At 38.9% G+C, this 20,075-nt stretch overlaps 1 protein-coding gene across 1 annotated transcript in view; it reads right to left on the reverse strand.

The window, feature by feature from the left end:
* The window catches only part of mapk8ip2 (mitogen-activated protein kinase 8 interacting protein 2), a 40,479-nt gene that overhangs the window by 14,827 nt on the left and 5,577 nt on the right, over positions 1-20,075 (reverse strand). Inside the window, exons 3-7 of the mRNA XM_065283589.1 lie at positions 12,274-12,379; positions 3,176-3,406; positions 3,011-3,089; positions 2,711-2,896; positions 131-2,491 (exon numbers count right to left, since the gene is read on the reverse strand). Of these exons, the coding sequence (XP_065139661.1) occupies positions 131-2,491; positions 2,711-2,896; positions 3,011-3,089; positions 3,176-3,406; positions 12,274-12,379 (2,963 nt within the window). The remainder of the gene's footprint in view (positions 1-130; positions 2,492-2,710; positions 2,897-3,010; positions 3,090-3,175; positions 3,407-12,273; positions 12,380-20,075) is intronic.

Genomic DNA, 20,075 nt, shown 5'->3' on the forward strand with positions numbered 1-20,075 from the left:
TTTTTTTTCCAGTTTTATATTCATATAGCACTTACTATCATAATAATAAAAAATGATCGGTGTTTGTAGGGTCATGTTCTCAGGGGCCTAAGCCCTGGCAATGCCCTGTGTGTATGTGCTGCTTACTTACTGGAGGACCTCGATGTGCCGTTGACAAACACATTAAGAAACTTCTTGGAGAATGGCATGTCTGCCTCAGGTGAGGAGTCTTCTTCAGAGGAGCTTAACAGCAGATTGGGTCTCATGCCTCCTACCATATGGCCCCGCTCATATACATCTTCATCTTCCTCCACCTGATCTTCATCACATATTGTTGAGAGTCCATCGCTGTCATCACTCAGTACAGAAGTGCAGCGTTTCAGACTCACCAACTCGAGCGTTGTGTTTTCATCTACCACTAGTGTGTACTTCATCGAGTCGTACGCCAGCGAGTCATCGACCGGCCGCCCGTTCACAAGATCAGAAGTCGTGTTCCTCAACTCTCGCACACTCTCATCGATAGGTGGTGAGCTGTCCAAATAAGTCTCATTTCCGTATGGTGAGGGTACCTTCTCAAGATCCTCCAGGAATGGAGAGGTATCCTGTTCATCTTCATCATTATCTGTCGAGTATGTGAGACTGAAACAGTGATTGGTCTGTACTGCTGAGAGATCCAAGGTAAGGCTGTTTTTGACCTCTGTAATTCGCTGCAAACTGATCTGGTCGACCCCTGTTTCCCGACCCTCATCCTTGTCGCTTATTATACTCTCGCTCAAACTGGGAGAGTCCAGCTCCTTCATTCTCTCCATCATCAGGTCGTTATTTGGCTCCTCCTCTTCTTCATCATCATCTTTCTGTTTGTTTTTCAAAGAGTTCTGGCATGTGAAATCAACCGATTCATAGTTCTTTAATCTTGTATCGTATCTTTCCATTGGGGTAATGGTGTCATATGTGGGGTTGCTCATGTACAGACAAGACTCAGTCCTCTTGGCATCCTTCTGTCCTTTTTCAGACATACCGCTGGCTTCCTTCTCTTTCTCTTCTTCCAGCTTCACCTCTGACATTTCACAGGTCACATCCTGGGACTTTTCTTCACCATCGTGCTTTGGCAAACAGCTGTCATCAGTTTCATTAAAAGCATCCGTTTCCAGGTCTGACGAAGGTGAGATGGTGTCAGAGATGGACGTTGAGTGTTTGAAGCACTCTTCTGGGCAGCTTATTGGGTACGAGCCTTCTGAGATCATCCTGTTGACCAGATTGCTGAGAAGCCAAGGAGAGTCTGAGTTTTCACTAAGCTCATCCTCAGATTCTGACTCTGAATCTCCCTCACTGTTGCCATCGTAGTCATCCACAGAGGGCATGAGCCTAGGACCAACGGGCAAATAGAAAGAGCGTTTGAAGCTTTCAAGGCTGTGATCAGGCTCAATCTTCAGCAACAACTGCTGAGAGTTGCCATCTTCACAAGGGACAGAGGGGGGAAGAGTCTCATCTGGATCAGCATGGTGCTCATAACCCTGTTCGTCATCTACGTTCTGCAGACCCATTAGTGCCTGGCCATCGTCCAGGTGCAACATGTCTGGGCTTGGAACGAGGGCAGGTAGAGGGTCTTGTTTAATCGGTTCAGGTTGGCCCAGAAGAAGAGATGTCTTCAGACCCACAATACCACTGTCCTGCTCTACGTCCAGTTCCTGGTCCAGTTCTGGATCCGAAGTTGGTGAGCTGGCTTCTTCAATAGAGTTGGTGAGGTGCGAGGAACGTCCACTGCTGGAATCACTGGTCAGGTCCAGCTCTGTCTCTGAGATGGAGGAAATCATGTTACTAACAAGTGGACCACCACATGCAAATGCTGCCTCAAGTTCCCCTTCGATATCGGAGTCGGATCCGGGCGAGCTAAGGTCATCGCTGTGGCGATCTGACTCTGTGAAGCGCTTGGCGTTCATATCTGCGATACCAGGATCGGAGGAAGGAGAAGTGGAGTCATTTGCAGCTGCATCAGGTTGACCCAGAAGCACGTGTCGTGGTTCATCCACAGCTTCAAGGACGTCTGATCGACTGGACGATACGTAGCTACAGACCGAAATTGACTCACTGGGTTCAATACAGGGAAACTCGACGTACGAACAGCCATCAGTTTCCTTGCAGGCTTGATCGTAGATCTCCTTGCTCATAAAGTCAATATCGAACTCTTTGTCAAGCTCCTCATCCGATAACGGAGTCTCAGCGTCATTGCCAAGAGGTGCCGTTGAGGATAAACACCTGCTTGTGCCATCGTTTTCCAAGTCTGGGTCATCGGCGGTCTCTGTGGTGACGGTGTAAGTGTCGTTTGATGGTCGAGAGCGGCAGGGTTGACGTTTGGCGTGACCATTGAGATCGTGGTCCACTTCGGTGTCAGAGCATTGAGAGGTGCAGTCATCCACAGAGGTGACAAGCTCACTAAGAGTGGATTCCTCCCCCTCAGGTTTGACCACAGGCACCTCAGAGCTACCAGATGAGTTATGTTGACCAAAGGAGCCTGATTAGAGACAGAAAGAAGAAGATAGGGGGACATATTAGAAACAATGACCAGGATAAAAGATGATACTTAAGAATCATTCAATGAAAGTCATAAAGACTTGAGAGAACTGTGAGAACAGGAGACACGAGAAAACACTTAGGACGTCACGGTCACAACTTGCTCATGGATGGTTCATGGATTTAGATTGGCCACTAACAACAGCATCTGTCTTTTTACCATATTCAGGCCGTTCTCGTCTGTTGCCCTCACAGTCATAGAGCAGGGGCCTGCCAGGTGACTGATGGTTTCCTGATGGGTTTGAGGGTGTACCTTTGGGAGAGCTGGTGATGCCTGGTGCCGCTGGGCATGTGGAAGTCACATGGGAGCCATCGTCAAGGCAAGAGTGGTTAGGAGACAAACATCCTGAAATACAGAGTAAAACCCTTGACAATGAAATGCAGGTATTGCATTTAAAATATCTTGTACTGTATGTGAAATATGAGTGATGAAGCAAAAGAGGCGGTTGACAATAATTACCTTGTGAAGTTGAGTTGCGAAGAGAATCCTGCCAGCTCGACTTTTGAGGGGAGACGTTACTGTTATTGTTTAGAGAATCCTGAAATCAAATCAAATGGAAGACATTTTAATTACTGAAATTAGTTTAAATGTGATGTAGATGAAGGGTGCGTTTGATTTATATACCTGCGAAACTGCTGCAGTCAGGTTTAGAGTGGTTGGGCGGCTCTTAAGGGTGCCAAGAGTAGGGGAGGGAGGGGGAGATGGAGATGGTGAGGGAGGGGCATCAGGATCTGCTTCTTCTTCATCATCGTCATCATCATCGTCTTCATCATCGATCATCTCAAACTCTTGAAAGTCATCTTGGAATGAGCACACTGGGTGGTGGAAATCATTCTTTTCCAAAATAAGACAGTCCTTGAAAAAAACAACAACGAAAGAAACAGTAAAACCATGGCAGAAAGATAAAAATCTGGTAAAGCTAAAGCTGTGATTTATATAGAAATGTTGCAAATCACAAGTCAATAATGCAGCCTAAAAACAGATGCCTGGAAAGACCAGACAAGATTGATTATATTCAACAAAATCAGATATCAACAGTTACCTGTCAAACTGTAAGCCTATGTCTACATAATTCAGAGTTTAATCTTATTTCTGTGTCTGTAGAGAGGAATAAGGTGCACCATCCATTAGTTTGGTCATATGTTCACCATAGACTGGATGTACTCTTGACTGTAAGCCAGGTTATTAATGCAGAAGCAGATACTGTTCTGTATTTAGATGTTGGCAGAAAAGTAAGCATCATACAGATAATAATTTTGAAAAACAAGCCAAGAAATTGTACAGTAATAAACAAAAAAGAAAAAAATTCCTGTCCAAGATGTATTTTACATGGAAGAAAAATGGACTACAAATAGTTTCTGCCCTGATCTATCCTTAAAAAAGATACTCAATGAGAAGTAAACATAACATACGGACACATTGTTGGGTTTAAAAAAGGATGCTTGGTGACAATCACTCAAAAAGGAAAGTAGTTTCAGAAAAAAACAGATTTGTGACCCTGGACCAGTCATAAGTAGGGTTGGGTACCGAAAACCTATATGGCCGGTGTCTACCAGTCCGAATTAAAACACAGATTGAATTCATATGAATAAGTCAACACGTAAAATATGTAACGAATTCTTCGAAAATTTTCTGTCTATTGGTTTTTGTTAAAAGTTGTGCTTAATATAAGAGAGTCATTTTACTAATTAATTTTTGTTCTGTTTTAATAATAAATATTAATGAACAAATGAAAATCATTCGTAGTAATGGAAAATTATGTCTTTCATTAATATATGTTTTTGTGAGCGACAGCTGTGTAGGCTTTAACCAATCATTGAACATTTTACTGACCTTAAAGTAGAGTGTTAAAAAGATTGAGGAGAAAATGCAAAAATATAAAATAAAAAAAATCAAGAACGCAGGGCTTAAAATGTGATGGCGATGTAGGGAAATCATTCAAGAAATTATGAAGAAATAACAAACACAGAAGAAGTTTCGTTGTGTTTTATGCTGTACTTTTATCTTCTGTTGTTTTGTGACTCTTTTTCAAAGTATCAGTTTAGGCACTGGTACCGTTTTAAAATAATCGATTTTGTACCGATATTGGAAAAAACCCAAACAATATCCATCGTTATTCATAAGTTGAACAGGTACATTTGTAGCAATAGCCAACAATACTGTATGGGTCAAAAACATAGAGTGTAAAAAAAGATGGATAATGCGACGTCGCTAATATAAGTAAAAAATGTCCGACCACGGGCGCTGCGATGTTACGTAAGAACTTCGGTTTGGAGCTAGGGCATGTGCAAAAGTAATCGTCCGTGGAGCCAGCTGCTTCACTTTTCAAGATGTATTAGGCACACTCGGTCAAAAATCATTTGGATATTAAGTAAAGATCATGTTCCATTATGATATTTTGTACATTTCCCACCATTAATATATTTAAAAAAAAAATTATCATCAATTATATTCATTTGGATAAGGTGATTTTCTCCTTACAGTATCTCCATTTTGAATATTTCGATTTTTTTCCACCCTCAGATTCCAGATATTTAAATAGTTGTATCTTGGCCAAATATTGTCATATCTCCAAACCAGATCTGCGCCGAAAACAGCAGCTCCGGTGTGGATCTGGTGCGGAACCGGCCCAGAGTCGTCTGCTGTATGGGATCCTAATAAACCATACATCAATGGAAAGCTAATCTTAAAAAAACCCTTATGACTGGTTTTGTGGTCCAGGGTCACATTTAGTTTTGCAGATATATTACAAAAGAAGTATGGCTTCCTGATTCTGACTATGAAGTTTTGAAAACGAAATAAACTAAGCAGTGGTTGTGAGACAGCAGATGGTGATCAATAGTACAGCTCCTCAGGTTTCAAGATTTTTCTAGCACTTAAACGTCTGATTTTCACTTAGGGTACAAGAGATTCCTACAAGAGACAAAATTCCCATCTTTCTGTTTCTTGACATATGTGTGTAACTATCATCAATAATAAAGTTGCACGCCGCAAACTTACTGATAACCCATAACTACATCTGAGAGAGACAGAACCGCTATAATGGTCTATAGTTTCCGGCTGTCCTGCATGAGTGAATGAATGGAGATTCAGTTGAAGTACAGTAGAGATACAGCTCTATAGTTCTCATATATCCAAGGACAAGGCCTCACCTCTGACCAGCAGAGATTTATCTGCCCTGCACGGAGAAAGAGTCAGCATTACGGCAGCAAAAAGAGTTTTGCTGAGCCAGCCGAAGTCATGCACAACTCATGAATGAACCCAGCGCTCGACACTGACCGCATGCATGCATGCAAGACAGAGCAGGGATGAGAAATGAGAGCAAAAAATACAAATGAAAGATGCCGTGTTTTGTATGAGAAAACAACACAATAGAAAGAGAAGCACACACTCATATCAGATAGCAGCCGTATACTGCAGTGGATGCAGAATGGAGGTGGGGCAGCAAGGCACTGATGCCGTAGACAAGAAGTATTTATACTAATGCAGGCACATTACAGCACTGCGTAAACACAAGCTGTTTAATATCCATAGGAAGACCTGTACATCAATCCACATTTTAAAGAAAAATATCACTGTTTTTCAATATTTTACTATGTTCTTACCTCAACTTAGACAAATTAATACAAACTTATCGACTTTGCATTATTATGCTGCGTTCACACCAGCCGCGTTAGAGGCGTCAAGCGCGAGTGATTTCAATGTTAAGTAATTTTGAAGACGCGTTGGTGTGCGTTCTGGAGGCCTCGCGATGCGAATGAGGCATTTAGCGTGGCACGGTAGACGCGATTCTGCCTCATTCGTGCGAATGGCACAAATTTAGCGTTGCCGCGGCAAACGCGCAAGTTGAAAAATTTGAACTTTGGCAGAAATACGTGCCGCATTAACCAATCAGGAGCTTGCTCTAGTAGTGACGTGATGACAGGAAGTGAGCGGGGTCGCAGAAACCCCTCCCATGACGCGAATTTCCACGTGAATGTCTCGATGACTGGAATTTCACGCGCAGCTTTTATGTGCGAATGAAGCGAGTAAACTCAAAATGTTCAAGCGGCAAACTAGACGCAGTAGATGCGAATTTGACACCTCAAACGCGGCTGGTGTGAACCCACAGTTATACTATAAAAAATGTTTTGGGGTCGAGCACTCAACTTAGATTGATGTGTGTGCTTTTGCCTGCTTTTTTACATGAATATCATAGAAAGCAGGTATTGTAACTGTACATACGTATACATGCATACATAAGAAAAACTATTTATCCTCTTTTCTCTAAAGCAGTTTGGACAGACATTTATATGTCACATTTCTGCTTATCTGACCAAAGCCGTGCACAAAATATAGATATATTTTGTATATATATTGTGCTTATTATTCTGTTTAACTATATGCTTTCACTGGGGTGGTACCTTTTCAAAAAGTACACCTTTCGCACCTAAAGAGGTCATATTAGCACCTTAGGGGTGCATATTGGTACCAAATGTATACATATCTGTACCTTAATGGCACATATTAGGACCTTTTTAAGGGTACTGCAGTGACAGCCTGGGAGGGACCATGTTTGGACCTTTTTTCTGACTACTGCGGAGCAAATGTTCATCAACAGCATACTGTAATATGCAAAACCCCAGAAATCTCTGAACTGTGGGCCAGTTTGAATAATTTATGAAGGAAGTGAGAGGGAGAAAGAGTAAGTGAGAGAGATGAAGAGAAAAAGTGTTTGAAAGGACGGAAATCGCTCCTACGTTTTTATACTGCTGTTGGTTGGAAATGGTTTTCACATGCATATCACACAAACATCCATTGCAAAATACATTATATATTTACTTCAACACTGTGGACATTAGGTATTAAAGCATTATTAGACATTAAAGATTAAAGAACGAATGCTCATATTAGACAATCTTTTCCCACTTAATACTTTTTTAGAAAGTCACATTAATAAAACAGAATGTGTGATGTTATGTGTGTGCATGCTTAGTGCCACTAGCTGTTGCGAAAAAAAAAATTAAGTCTGACATATTACATGGCCTGATGCCTATTTTCAGCTCAAATGACCAATCAATAACAGACCAGCCTGTGGATCGTCCAATCACCAGCCAGAACCTACTAATCAATTTGCGTTTGCTAAGGTCATCGCACAGTAAGATGCTTACTGAGCATGTGATTGTGTGAATCATTGTATTTAAATCAATTTGGCATGCACATTAAGCGTTTCGCATGCATATGTTTGAACCTTTCTCCAGTAAACACAGACCAGAACCCAGCGAATAAGAAACGGGGAGAGTGATGAAGAAGTGTGTTATAATAGGATTGAAATGCAGAAAGCTGATGAGTCTGCATAGCAGCAAACTTCACTGGGTCACTAACCCTTCTACTGCAGCCGTGGCACGCAGCCACTGCTAAGAAAGATTTCAAATCCCTCAATGTAGTCAACACACTACACTGACACAAACTAATACATTAGGGAAATTTAATAAGAGTACACGTCAACCACTGATAGTGTCGTTTAAGCTCCTTGACTCCTTGAAAACATTTTTTTACATTTTGTTTTACCACTGGCTTTAGGAAAGGGCACAAAAATAATTCTTCATCTTATTGAAATACAGTACAGTAATATTTAGATGAACTCAGAAGGTTATAAAAGGAATAAAACACAGGTTTCTGACATAAAAATACTTGTAAAAAGAATGCAATGATTCATACACACTTGATCCATATTAACTCATAGTGCAATGAAAGCAAGATACACATAGGCTATGTTCACACTGCAGGCGAAAGTGGCCCAAATACGACTTTTTTGACCAAATGTGACCCATGTCTGATTTTCAAATGACAGTTTGAATGGCATAAATCTGACTTTTCAAATCAGACCACTTTCATATGCGGTCCTAAATCGAATACATATTTGATGTATTGCAATGTAACTTTAGTCTAAGACTCTGTTCACACTGCAAGTCTTAAAGGGGACAGAGAATGAAAAGCCATTTTTACCTTGTCTTTGTTGAATAATGGTAGTCTACCCGCATTCACAAACATACAAAAAGTGCTAGACATGCTAAACATCTCAGTCTCGTAGAAATTCCTCTTTAAGAAATGTCAGCCAGAAAACGGCCCAATCTGAAAAACTGATGCTTATGACATCACAGGCATCTCACTGCCCCTCCACTTTAAAATAATTGGCTACATTTTTTGAGTGGCAGCAAAGTCAGCCAATCAGTAATGAGATTGCAAGTTAAGCCAGTAGGGGGAGCCAAATAGGTGCAAAACCACTTGTTTAAAATCCCCCACCCTAATAGATCTATCTGAGAGAGGTTTTTAGGAAGCTTCTAAGGCATTACAGACCCAAACTAAAAAAAATTTTGTCTACATGTCACATCACAGAACAAGGATACATACCCCGTTCAATCATTCTATGTCACCTTTAATGCTCAATTTTAATATTTTGCTCAGATCAGATTTTTTTGTTAGGCTGTTCACATTACCTTTTAAAATGTGGCCTATATCAGATACAATTGTGAACTGTATGGAACTGACCGGCATGCGCAAACGAAAAAATAACAATGGCGTCACACGCAGCACGCCATTGCACTAAAATTGCCGGGGTTATGGAGGAAGTAAGCATTTTCGCTTTTCTTTCAAAATGTTTGTGTAATGGCAGTCGTAACATTAATGAGCAGTGCTGAGGACGAGAAGAATGAAGAGAAAGAGAGCAAAATTAGCTATTTTGGCCTTTTGCGGGGTTATGGGTGCAAATTCACTACAGAGGTCTGTGCGGATGTGGAGACGAAGCCAGGAATGGTGGGAATGTGATGGTAGATTGACATAAAAGTCGCATCAAATCTGCCTTGGTTGTTCACACTGTGGCCACATTTGAAAAATCAGATCTGGGCAAGATTTGAGTGTTCACACTACTCCTGAAGAAGTCACTTGACTCAGATTTGGGCCACTTTTGCCCCGTTCGCAGGCTGAACAGGGTCTAAATGACCATGTCGCATTTCATCCGACTTTTACGAGCAGCATCCATGTTTATTTCCGCAAACACGGTGCGCTGCATCTGACGTCACGATGTCTTCTGTGCATTCGGGTCAACCCAGTAACTTAGTTTTGGTAAACCATTCTCTGCAAGTATGTGAAAAAATAGGTCATTGAAATTTGGCTCTCCTTGTGATGTCAGAAGGGGATAACCGCCCCTTAACCTGCACTATCCAACCATGACACTGCCATTTAGCGTAGAGATCAGCTCATTTGCATTTTAAAGGGCACACAATTTTAACATGCAGTAATGAATAATCTATAGGGTATTTTAGCTAAAACTTAACTTACGCACTCTGGAGACACCAAAGATTTATTTTACATCTGTAAAAAGTCTTGTGAAATTTCCTCTTTAAATGATAATGTAAACAACAGCGCAAAAAATCAGATTTTTGCAAAAAAACGAACTGGGCATTAGGACCTGCAGTGTGAACTAAATGCTCCTTAAATCCTTCTAAAAATATTACAGAGAAACATCAATAAGAATCAAAGTGAGTCAGATGTTCAGTTCCTCTTTCATTAAATTCAACACATACAGTACTGTCATGAGCATACATGAATATATATATCCTTTCATCCCTGGAGGCTTTAAAAAATGTAAATGAGCTTTTCAACATGCCTGGCTGGAGACTCAAGTGATGACTGATGACATTATTTTCAATAGTGGGGTGAACCACATCTATATATAAACGTTAGAAACAAACACTATATACTTGCTGCTCAGCCTCCAGGCATTGATGGCCTGTTGAGTTTAAAGGGATAGTTCGGCCAAAAACGATATTAAACCCATGATTTACTCACCCCCAAGCTGTCCAAGTTGCATATGTCCATCGTTTTTTTCAGACAAACACATTTTCGGATACTTTAGAAAATATTTTAGATCTTTCAGTTGATTAAATGTAATGTTGCGGGGTCCACCCATAGTCCACGACCTTCAAGTCCAAAAAAAGTGCGTCCATCCTTCACAAATTAAATCCAAACGGCTCCAGGATGATAAACAAAGGTCTTCTGAGGGTAATCCGCGCGGTGTTGTTGTAGAAATATCCATATTTAAAACTTTATTAACGAAAATAAATACCTTCCGGTAGCGCCGCCATCTTAGACTCCTCTGTATTCTGGAGAGAGTATTAGCGTAGTGTACGCACTTTTCTTAGTGATGTATGACAAATTCGGAGGGCGGGGGCACAGAGCAGCAGCAGAGTAACCTCCGTAGGCTGCGTAAGCTCTCATCCTGAATGTGGACGCGACTAAGATGGCGGTGCTACCGGAAGGTAGTTATTTTCGTTAATAAAGTTTTAAATATGGATATTTCTTCAACAACACTGCACGGATTACCCTCAGAAGACCTTTGTTTATCATCCTGGAGCCGTTTGGATTTATTTTGTGAAGGATGGACGCACTTTTTTGGACTTGAAGGTCGTGGACTATGGGTGGACCCCGTAACATTACATTTAATCAACTGAAAGATCTAAAACATTTGATAAAATATCCGAAAATGTGTTTGTCTGAAAAACGATGGACATATGCAACTCGCCTCGGACAGCTTGGGGGTGAGTAAATCATGGGTTTAATATCATTTTTGGCCGAACTATCCCTTTAATTTTTTGAAAGAGATGTTGGCTTGCGTTTTCCTCTCTACCAATATTATACTGAGCAGACTTCAACGAGTAATAAAAGACATCAGTATACTTTAGAAACTAAAAAACTTTTAAGTCTGAACTGACTTATGACTAATGGATGTCTTGTGATGTTATAACAAAACCACACTGGGCATCAATGCAATGCGAAGGCCATTCACACTGCGGGTGATTCATCATCACTATGCCCCACTCACTCCGAAGGGCAGAGCACTTAAAGTAAAATCTCTGATGGGTGTAGAGAATTACATGGCTCATACTTTGAAACATACTTAAAGTAATATACATCGTTTTTGTTTCAAATCAGAAAGGTAATTTGACTCTTTTAACAGGGCATCAGCTGTTACCCCTAGGAAAACCAAAGTCCCTCTGCTGTCATATTAGAACAAGACCTGTTGATTCTGCGCATGCAAAAAGTCCCTCTCCCAGATGATTCTGATAGACGATTGGCTCTTTTTACTGGGAGGCGGGACTAGAGCGGCCATTCTGCCTGGTGCGATCTCCACATTCATATCAATACCAGTGATACAACTTATTAAATATCTTTAGGAAAACTGTTTAGCACTGTTAAAATTACTTTTGACCAAATAAAATACATCTGTACTGTCACTTCTTGTACTGGTAGGATCAAAAATGCAAATATATAAATAATATAATGTTTTCCAGGTTTCAATGGAGACATCATACTCATAAAATCCAACAAAGCTGTATACAATACACCATTTCGTCTTATAAAATGTTTTGATTTTTGGTGTGTACATCCTTTTAAATTGTATCAAAAAGTCTTACAATGAGTTGGGTCAAAAAGGGACCCTTGGGTTGTAATATAGGCTGTATCAACCCAAAATGTTGGGTTGTTTTAACCCATTGTTGGGTCAAATATAAACATTTTCGGAGTTCATTTAACCCAACAACTGGGCTCGTCCATTTTTGACCCAATGCTGGCCAAACCAAAGTAATGGCCAATCCCCAAAACTGACAATTTGAACACTATCGCTCTAAAGTTTCCTTACAAAAAGTAGAACAGATGCATTGTAAACAGTACAATGTTTGTACCTTTTCATAAGGGTCAGAGTCGTAGTTGAGGCCTATGCCACAGTCATCTGTGATCTCAGACAAATCTTCATCATCAAACTCCTCCAAACTGATGTCATGAGCCGGCCTATACGGAAAGAAACATGACATAATGCATTAGTTCATAAAAAACATCCGAAATTAACAACTGCATTATCATAAACATAAACCAATCCTGTATAGCGCAGGAAGAGCACTGCATTAGAAGTGGAAAAGGTCATGGGTTTAAACCCAGGGAACACACAAACTGATAAAAAAAATTTAATGCACCATAAGTCGCTTTGGATAAAAGCATCTGCCAAATGCATAATGTAAAACAATAAGTATTTTTTTCTAAAACAGCAAAACCCTTTATTTTAGGGGTACTGTAGGTTTGGGGTTGGCATTAGAATAGTGTAGGCTAAATATTTTTACTTTTATACCGTATATACAAAAAGTGTATATATGCATCAATTTATATAAAGTGTGTGTGTGTCCATGAATTATGAGTTGCCACAATATCATCTGATTCGACACAAACACACAAACAGATGCAGGTCAATAGGCAAAGAAGTGTCATTCTTTGGGAACTAATACAGAGGCCATTCAACCAAATCGGTGCCATTTCTATCTCCAGGATATTTATGTATAAAAATGCAAGAAAACTAACTCTAAAATACATTTTATTATTAAGCAAATTGTCCTGCATGTTAATTTAACATCAAATTTAAAGTATATAATTTAAAACATTTATAAAAACCACAAAGAACACTGAAAACAGGATTTTTATCTGCCCCTGCTCTCCATGTCTTTACCTTTAAATATAAAGCATAAAATTCTTAAGATATTTATATTTTTGCATTTTTTTCCCATATAACTTTGCTTTAAATGTTTTCTGAAAAAGTCATACTAATTTAGATAAAATGCACATTTTAGTCATGTCCCTAGGATTTCTCTTAGTCCTGTTACCCAACACCCCCCCCCCCCCCCAATCCCATTTTCAAGAGGAAGTTAAATCTGAAGGCCATGTGAAGATCAAAAATATACTTTTCACATTTTCTTTTCGTATAATTTATAATATTAATGCTATGACTGTGAATGTATATTATTTCTTTGATGTTCTCAGTTTATTTTAAATAAAAAAAAAAGGTAAATCACTAGAATTTGCTCAGTGTCTTCATGCTACATATTTAACGCAGCTGTTTTTCATGTATTTGTTAAATCATGTAAATGCTATTTCCTGTTACTTTCAGTCCTGTTACCAAAATGCCTCCATCTTCCATTAAAAAACCATGTTACAAAATAAACTAGCTATCTAAGATTAACCAATACTTATTCTGAAAGTTAAAGTGTGTGTTATTAGATTTAGTGTTAAAAAAAAAATGAGTTACAACATGCAAATGGCACCAATTCGGTGAAATGGCCCACAGTTTTCAATCATAAATACACACACCCATTCACTATCCACCCAGACAACCAGCTAAAATGTTGCCAGATATACGGGCATCATGATTGTCTGCATGTATTCTACCTTTTTATCAGCCTGTACATTTTATTAACCCATGCATTTCCTGGGAATTGAACCTATGACCCTTGTGGTGTTAGCTCTATTTTACCCACATAAAATGGCCAGTTATAGTAATAATAACTGTTTTCAGTAACATTGTTTATTAGCCTAACCACAGGCTGTATATAGCTTCAACGCAAACCAGTAATAACCTGACACACAGATGTGCAATGGCTGTTTTACAACAGCTAAGATGGTGGCTCGTCTAATCAATTGTTACCCAGTTTATAATGCTCTACCTTCTCTATTAGTCTGTAAAACAACATAAACATTGAAACCTTTTGTGAACAATATTTGTATATATATATATATATTTGCATACTAACAATGTTAAACAAAAAATTATTTAAGTATTACACAGGGCCTTCTGCTTTTAATCCCAGATTTATATTGAAATGATTAACATTGTCAGACAAATTCACTCTCTCTCTCTCGCTCTCTCTCTCTCTTCTCGTCTTCTGTCTGTGCTTCTCTATACGTTTGAGATCTCAGTGATATTGTGGATCTATGGTCTTGTGACTGTGAAAAGCTGCATTGCAGTACTGCTCTCAGCTAAGTGAGGTTTCGGCACGATGAAATCCTCCCTGTGTTGGTGGCTGGCATAGAATTCGGGTTAATGCATTTTGCAGAGCCAAAGTACAGCCGGATAAGGCAATATAGAGGCAGGTCCTATTTCACAGCATGCATTTAACCCACTTATCAATAAAAATGAATGGGTGGAAGAAGAAAATTACATTTAAATGTGTGGATGACATTGAGTTTGATTTAAGAGGGCTGCATAGTTTGTGATGGATTTGAACAACAATGACAGAGAAGCACAAAGGATCATGGGTCTGATAGTGAAAGCAAGGGTCACTGTAGGGCAGAAGGTTTCTCTTCTTTCTACAGTGTCAATATCAAATCAAAACGTGAGCTTTTGCCAGGAGAACCAACAAATCCCTTATGGTCCTTTATTTCGCAATTATGTCTATACAGAGATGAGCACATAGATCCTTTCCACAAAATAACACTTTACATGTGTGATATACGGACATTGCCTGCATGTATCCTACCTTTATATCAGCCTGTCATCCCTACAAAAAAATCTTTGCAGTAAAAGTAAATCGAACCTTAAATCATAAACCCTAGCATGTGGAAAATAAAGTTTGTATAAAATCTCATATTTTTTTATTATCTATTTTTCGATCTATGATGTAACGCATTTGGGTCTAATTCTAGGTGAGATGTCAAACTATTGTGGACTCACTGGCCAAGTCTAATACAGCAAAGTAGAACCACACTGGTAAAGATAGCTTAAAATAACATTACTAGCTAAAACACTGTTGAAGTTTTCAGGGGCTTTTACTTTGCTTTGACCTTCACTATAACCCGATACAATTTCTTCTCTGCAACTAGTTCTAGTGGTCAGGTAAAATAAAATAATATGCTTTATTAAACTATTAACTATTAAAAGATGTTTACTCTTAAAGGGACAATAAGTAGGATTTACCCCCATCTAGTGGTAAAAATGTATTTTGCATTCAAACGAACAGTGCTCTCTAGCGCCTCGCTTTTCCAAATGCGTGTTGCAACTACGGTAGCTGTTATGTAATCACTGATCTCCTTGTCTGAATGAAAACGCGTTGTGGAAATGCGTTGGTAGGCTAGTGCTTTTTGTCCCTCTCTGCTATTATAGTTTATCAATACGGCGGAACGACACAGAAGCCAAGTCTGGGATTAGGATAAACCCTGTCCGGGAAACAGCCCCCATAAATTCAACTTTGTTGATACGATTGGTTGCATGTTTCAATCTGCGGGAATGAGACTGTCTTTAGAAAACTTGGAAACCTAGAAAATACTCAGCAATGGTGTTGAATGATGAATGTGCACATGGTTTTTCGTAAAGCATATTAAAACACCACATAGATATACTGTATAAACAACAATAAAAACTTGCTTTTTACCACAGGGCGACTTTAAAATAAAAAATATTGTTCCTTAAACAGATATTCAACTGACTACCAGTAACTTTGTAACTACATCTCAACTTCTTCTATTAACCCTAACCATTTTCCTAAACCTACCACTAACAGTCTACGTGTGGCGGCCAGTGACTTCTTTTTCGAATTAGGCGCATGATGCAAAGCTCGTCAAAACATGTATTAAGCCCCTCATGTGCATCATATGTCATGTCAAAATACGTGCCTGCTGCTTACACTTTAAAAGGATTTATGATAAAAGAGACGCTCACGTCTGCCAGATACTCGCTTAATCTCATGTCTAATCAGAGTTTAGAGTTAAAGGATAATTCCGGTATTTAACACTTTGAGTCTCATTTCTGGTTTGTTTTGGATGAACTACAGTGATGGACACTGAAATTTTGACAATGGGTTGTGTCTTGACTTTTTGACTCGTTTAGAAGCGTCTCTTGACTGCTTCAGAATGGAAGTCAATGAACATGCACAAACATGTCATTAAAACAACACTTAACGTTCATTTTCAAAACCGTACTACTCACCGAGTGGTTTGTGGTGTTCGTTGATGATTAAAAACAAATATATCGGCGCAATGTATGATTTCAATCCGTGTTAATTGCTATAGTGGAACTATTTTTTCAGATACTTCACAACGGCGTATATACTTCCGCTCTATATTTGAGTCTGAAGCGTCAGCACACTCCCGACCACTTGATGGCGACAACCACTTTGCAGTACAAGGACGCTGAACCGAACTCGGTGTCTAGCGTATAGACAGTCACAATCGAGCTCAACTTCAAACCTAAAGCTGGTCACTGAGCCATCAAATATGGGAAAAATTTCTTCTGAGAAAAACCGAGCGAAAAAACTACAACGACATGTAAACAGACCCTTTTCTGTTTCCCGGCGGCAGAGTGATATATCAGCGAGCAATGAGTCTTCCAAGAGAAGTCAAAGGAATTTTACAAAATGCCAAATAAACACGACAGAAACTGTATTTCGCTACACAACTTGTTTTTAATCATCAACGAACACCACAAACCACTCGGTGAGTAGTACAGTTTTGAAAATGAACGTTAAGTGTTGTTTTAATGACATGTTTGTGCATGGCCATTGACTTCCATTCTGAAGCATTTTTGACTCTTTCTAAAAGAGTCAAAAAGTCAAGACCAGCCAATTGTCAAAATTTCAGTGTCCATCACTGTAGTTCATCCAAAACAAACCAGAAATGAGACTCAAAGTGTTAAATACCGGAATTATCCTTTAAATTATTGGCTCATGAATATTTTGTGAATGTGAATGTCTCTTTTATAATAAACCCTTTCGACGTGTGTGCAGCAAGCACGTATTTTGACATCACGCATAATGTACATACGTTCACATGACTCAACAAACATATAATTTGAATTTGCACCCCTTGGAAGAGAGGTCACTGGCCACCACTGCAGTTAAAACTCTAATGACATACCTGTCATACCTGGGAGGCTGAATAGGCTAAATAGGACGATAAGCCATTCAACATAACTGAATTCATTTAATTACATAAATACAGGAGCAGCATATAGGGGAGACGGCTGTAGACGGTAATGGTTTCTCTAGGTTCATTTGAATTAATTTTGACATGTAAGTCGCACCTGACTATAAGTCGCAGGACCAGCCAAACTACGAAAAAAGTGTGACTTATAGTCCGGAAAATACAATAACTAGGATCTGAGAATAACTGTAAAGCATCAAACCAAATAATTCAACCAATATAAAGCTCGGACTGGTTCAATGCAATAATCATATACATTTTAAACATAAATAAAATGTAAGATTGTGAATGCTTCCAGAAAAACTTATACAGTCTGCCATCCTGATCAGAGCACAAGATCCATTTACAGGGATTACAGAGTCTCAGAAATGACCTTCACAAGATGAAACATATGGAAGTGTGGGAATAATCTCAAATACACGAGAAGGATTCAGTCAGCGGATTGTATGATTTGAAAAGCATTTTAATGAGCTTCTGTCTATTCACAGCCATACCAGATGATTTAAAAGATCATTTCTCTTTTACATTTTAGTAATTCAACTGCAGTCTGAGATAATACCCATACACATGCACATGACGTGCCATTATATATTGTTTAGCATACCAAGATGTATCTTATTAAGATTTCTCAAACTGATGCCCTCATCCTTACAATACAAATGTATGTCTCCTGTGGTTTCTCTTCATACAGGAGGTTCCTGTAAGAAGCTTTGCTCTAAACTCAAAACCACTCTGAGATATTAGTTACAGACTCTCACTAATACATGAATTATAAATGAGCTCACAAAAACCAGATTCACAGCACTGCATCAGAGTGCATCAACAAACACTTTTAGTTTCAGTATGGGTGCCCGAAATATCAGGCAAATATTGAGACTATATTATTGCTCATATTTAGAGTAAGCAATTTGTACTGATCACCTAAACGTAGACATGAGCCATATCTGAGGATTAAAACAAACATAAAAACTCATGGGTGAACACCAAACACTCCAAAATCAATGCAGAATGCTCATGCCCCATCAACCACCCGACATTGTGGTAGGTTTTGCATTGGCATACAGTCCGTTGCTGCAAAAATATTTGTAAAGCATGCATGTTTTGTGATGATAAGAAACAGGTTATTAAATGTTAAATCAATTTGGCCTTCAAGGTCCTTTAGGAAATCAAACTAACAGTGTGAGTGAATAGATAAGCGGACTGTTAGTCACGGCACAAAACGAAGATTTCATTTATTCCATCTTCAAGGCCATACTGTAGATGGGGCGTTAAGCACGTTATTATTCACCGACCAAACACCTGTTTTTCTCAATGAACCATTAACCTCTCCATAGACAGCCTTATCAATCTCATAAATGAAGAGATTATTAAGATTCTTTATTGATGAGCGTTTGAAAGATCCCAGTGTCTCCCTCTGTTCGCTTGTCTACCAAAGAGCCATTTTACCCGTTGTTCTCCCCACTAACAAACAGCTGGCTCCTCCTAGCCCATTCATCCTAATTACAAAAGGTGGGGCATGTTTCGAGCCCAGGGGATGCGGGAGAGCTGCCAATCAACAGCTGTTGCCATAGTAGCCGGCGTTGGGCAGGGGTGATGTCACACCATTAACTGAAAACCACTGAGACACAAAGCAGGTTAAGTAGGGTGAGGTCACCTCTGCAGCTGTCACCATGACAACCGCATCCCACCAGAGATGGGCTTAATTTGCTGAATCATGTGGATATTTACTAGCTACCTTGCTTTTAAATAATAGCAAAAACTGATTTTCAAGAAAAAAATGTTCTTAGTATTCTTGTCTTGTTTTCAGTAGAAATATCTAAAAATTCTTAACTTAGGATATTTCTTTTCTTTATTAGCAAAATGACCCAAGAAAATTTAAGTGATTTTGGGCATAAAATAAGCAAAAAATGTATATTTTTTTGCTTACCCCATTGGCAGATTTTCTTACTTGTTTTATGCACAAAATCACTTAAATAGTAGACTTATTTTCTTGGGTCATTTTGCTCATCAAGAAAAAGCATCTTAATTTAAGAATTTTTAGATATTTCTACTGAAAACAAGACAAAAATACTAAGAACATTTTTCTTGAAAATCATTTTTGCAGTGTAACATTTGGATTGTTCCAGCATATACATTCAGAGATGCAATAAAATAAACTAGGATTTAAGGGAATTAAGTTATTGTGTGAAAATATAGGATGGTTTTTAAAGATGAAAGTAAAAAATTATTATGAAAGAAAGGGTAGAAAAGAGGTTCCATACGTGATAAAAGTGAAATTGTAAAATTTCTTACACTGAAAAAAATGATTCATTCAATTTACTCAATTTTAAGGTAAGTGGTTGCAATCAATTTATTTAAGCTACATTTAAAGGTGCAGTGTGTAAATTTTAGCAGCATCTAGTGGTGAGGTTTTGAATTGCAACCAACAGCTCAGTCCACTGCTCACCCCTCGCTTTTGAAACACATAGAGAAGCTACGCTAGCCACCACCGGTCAAACATGTCATCGTCTGAGACAACTTAGTAATAAAAGTTTGTCCGTTAAGGCTTCTGTAGAAACATGGCGGCCCAAAATGGCGACTTCCATAGAAGGGGACCCTCGGTGTATGTAGATAAAAAACATCTCATTATAAGGTAATAAACACATAATGTCTTTATACACCTCTGATAATATAGTTTTGTATATTTTTTGCATTTCTGTCAAGAGATCCTTCTAAAAATTACACACTGCACCTTTAAACAAAAGTTTTT

Source organism: Paramisgurnus dabryanus, chromosome 9 (assembly GCF_030506205.2).
Source record: "Paramisgurnus dabryanus chromosome 9, PD_genome_1.1, whole genome shotgun sequence".
NCBI lineage: Eukaryota > Metazoa > Chordata > Actinopteri > Cypriniformes > Cobitidae > Paramisgurnus > Paramisgurnus dabryanus.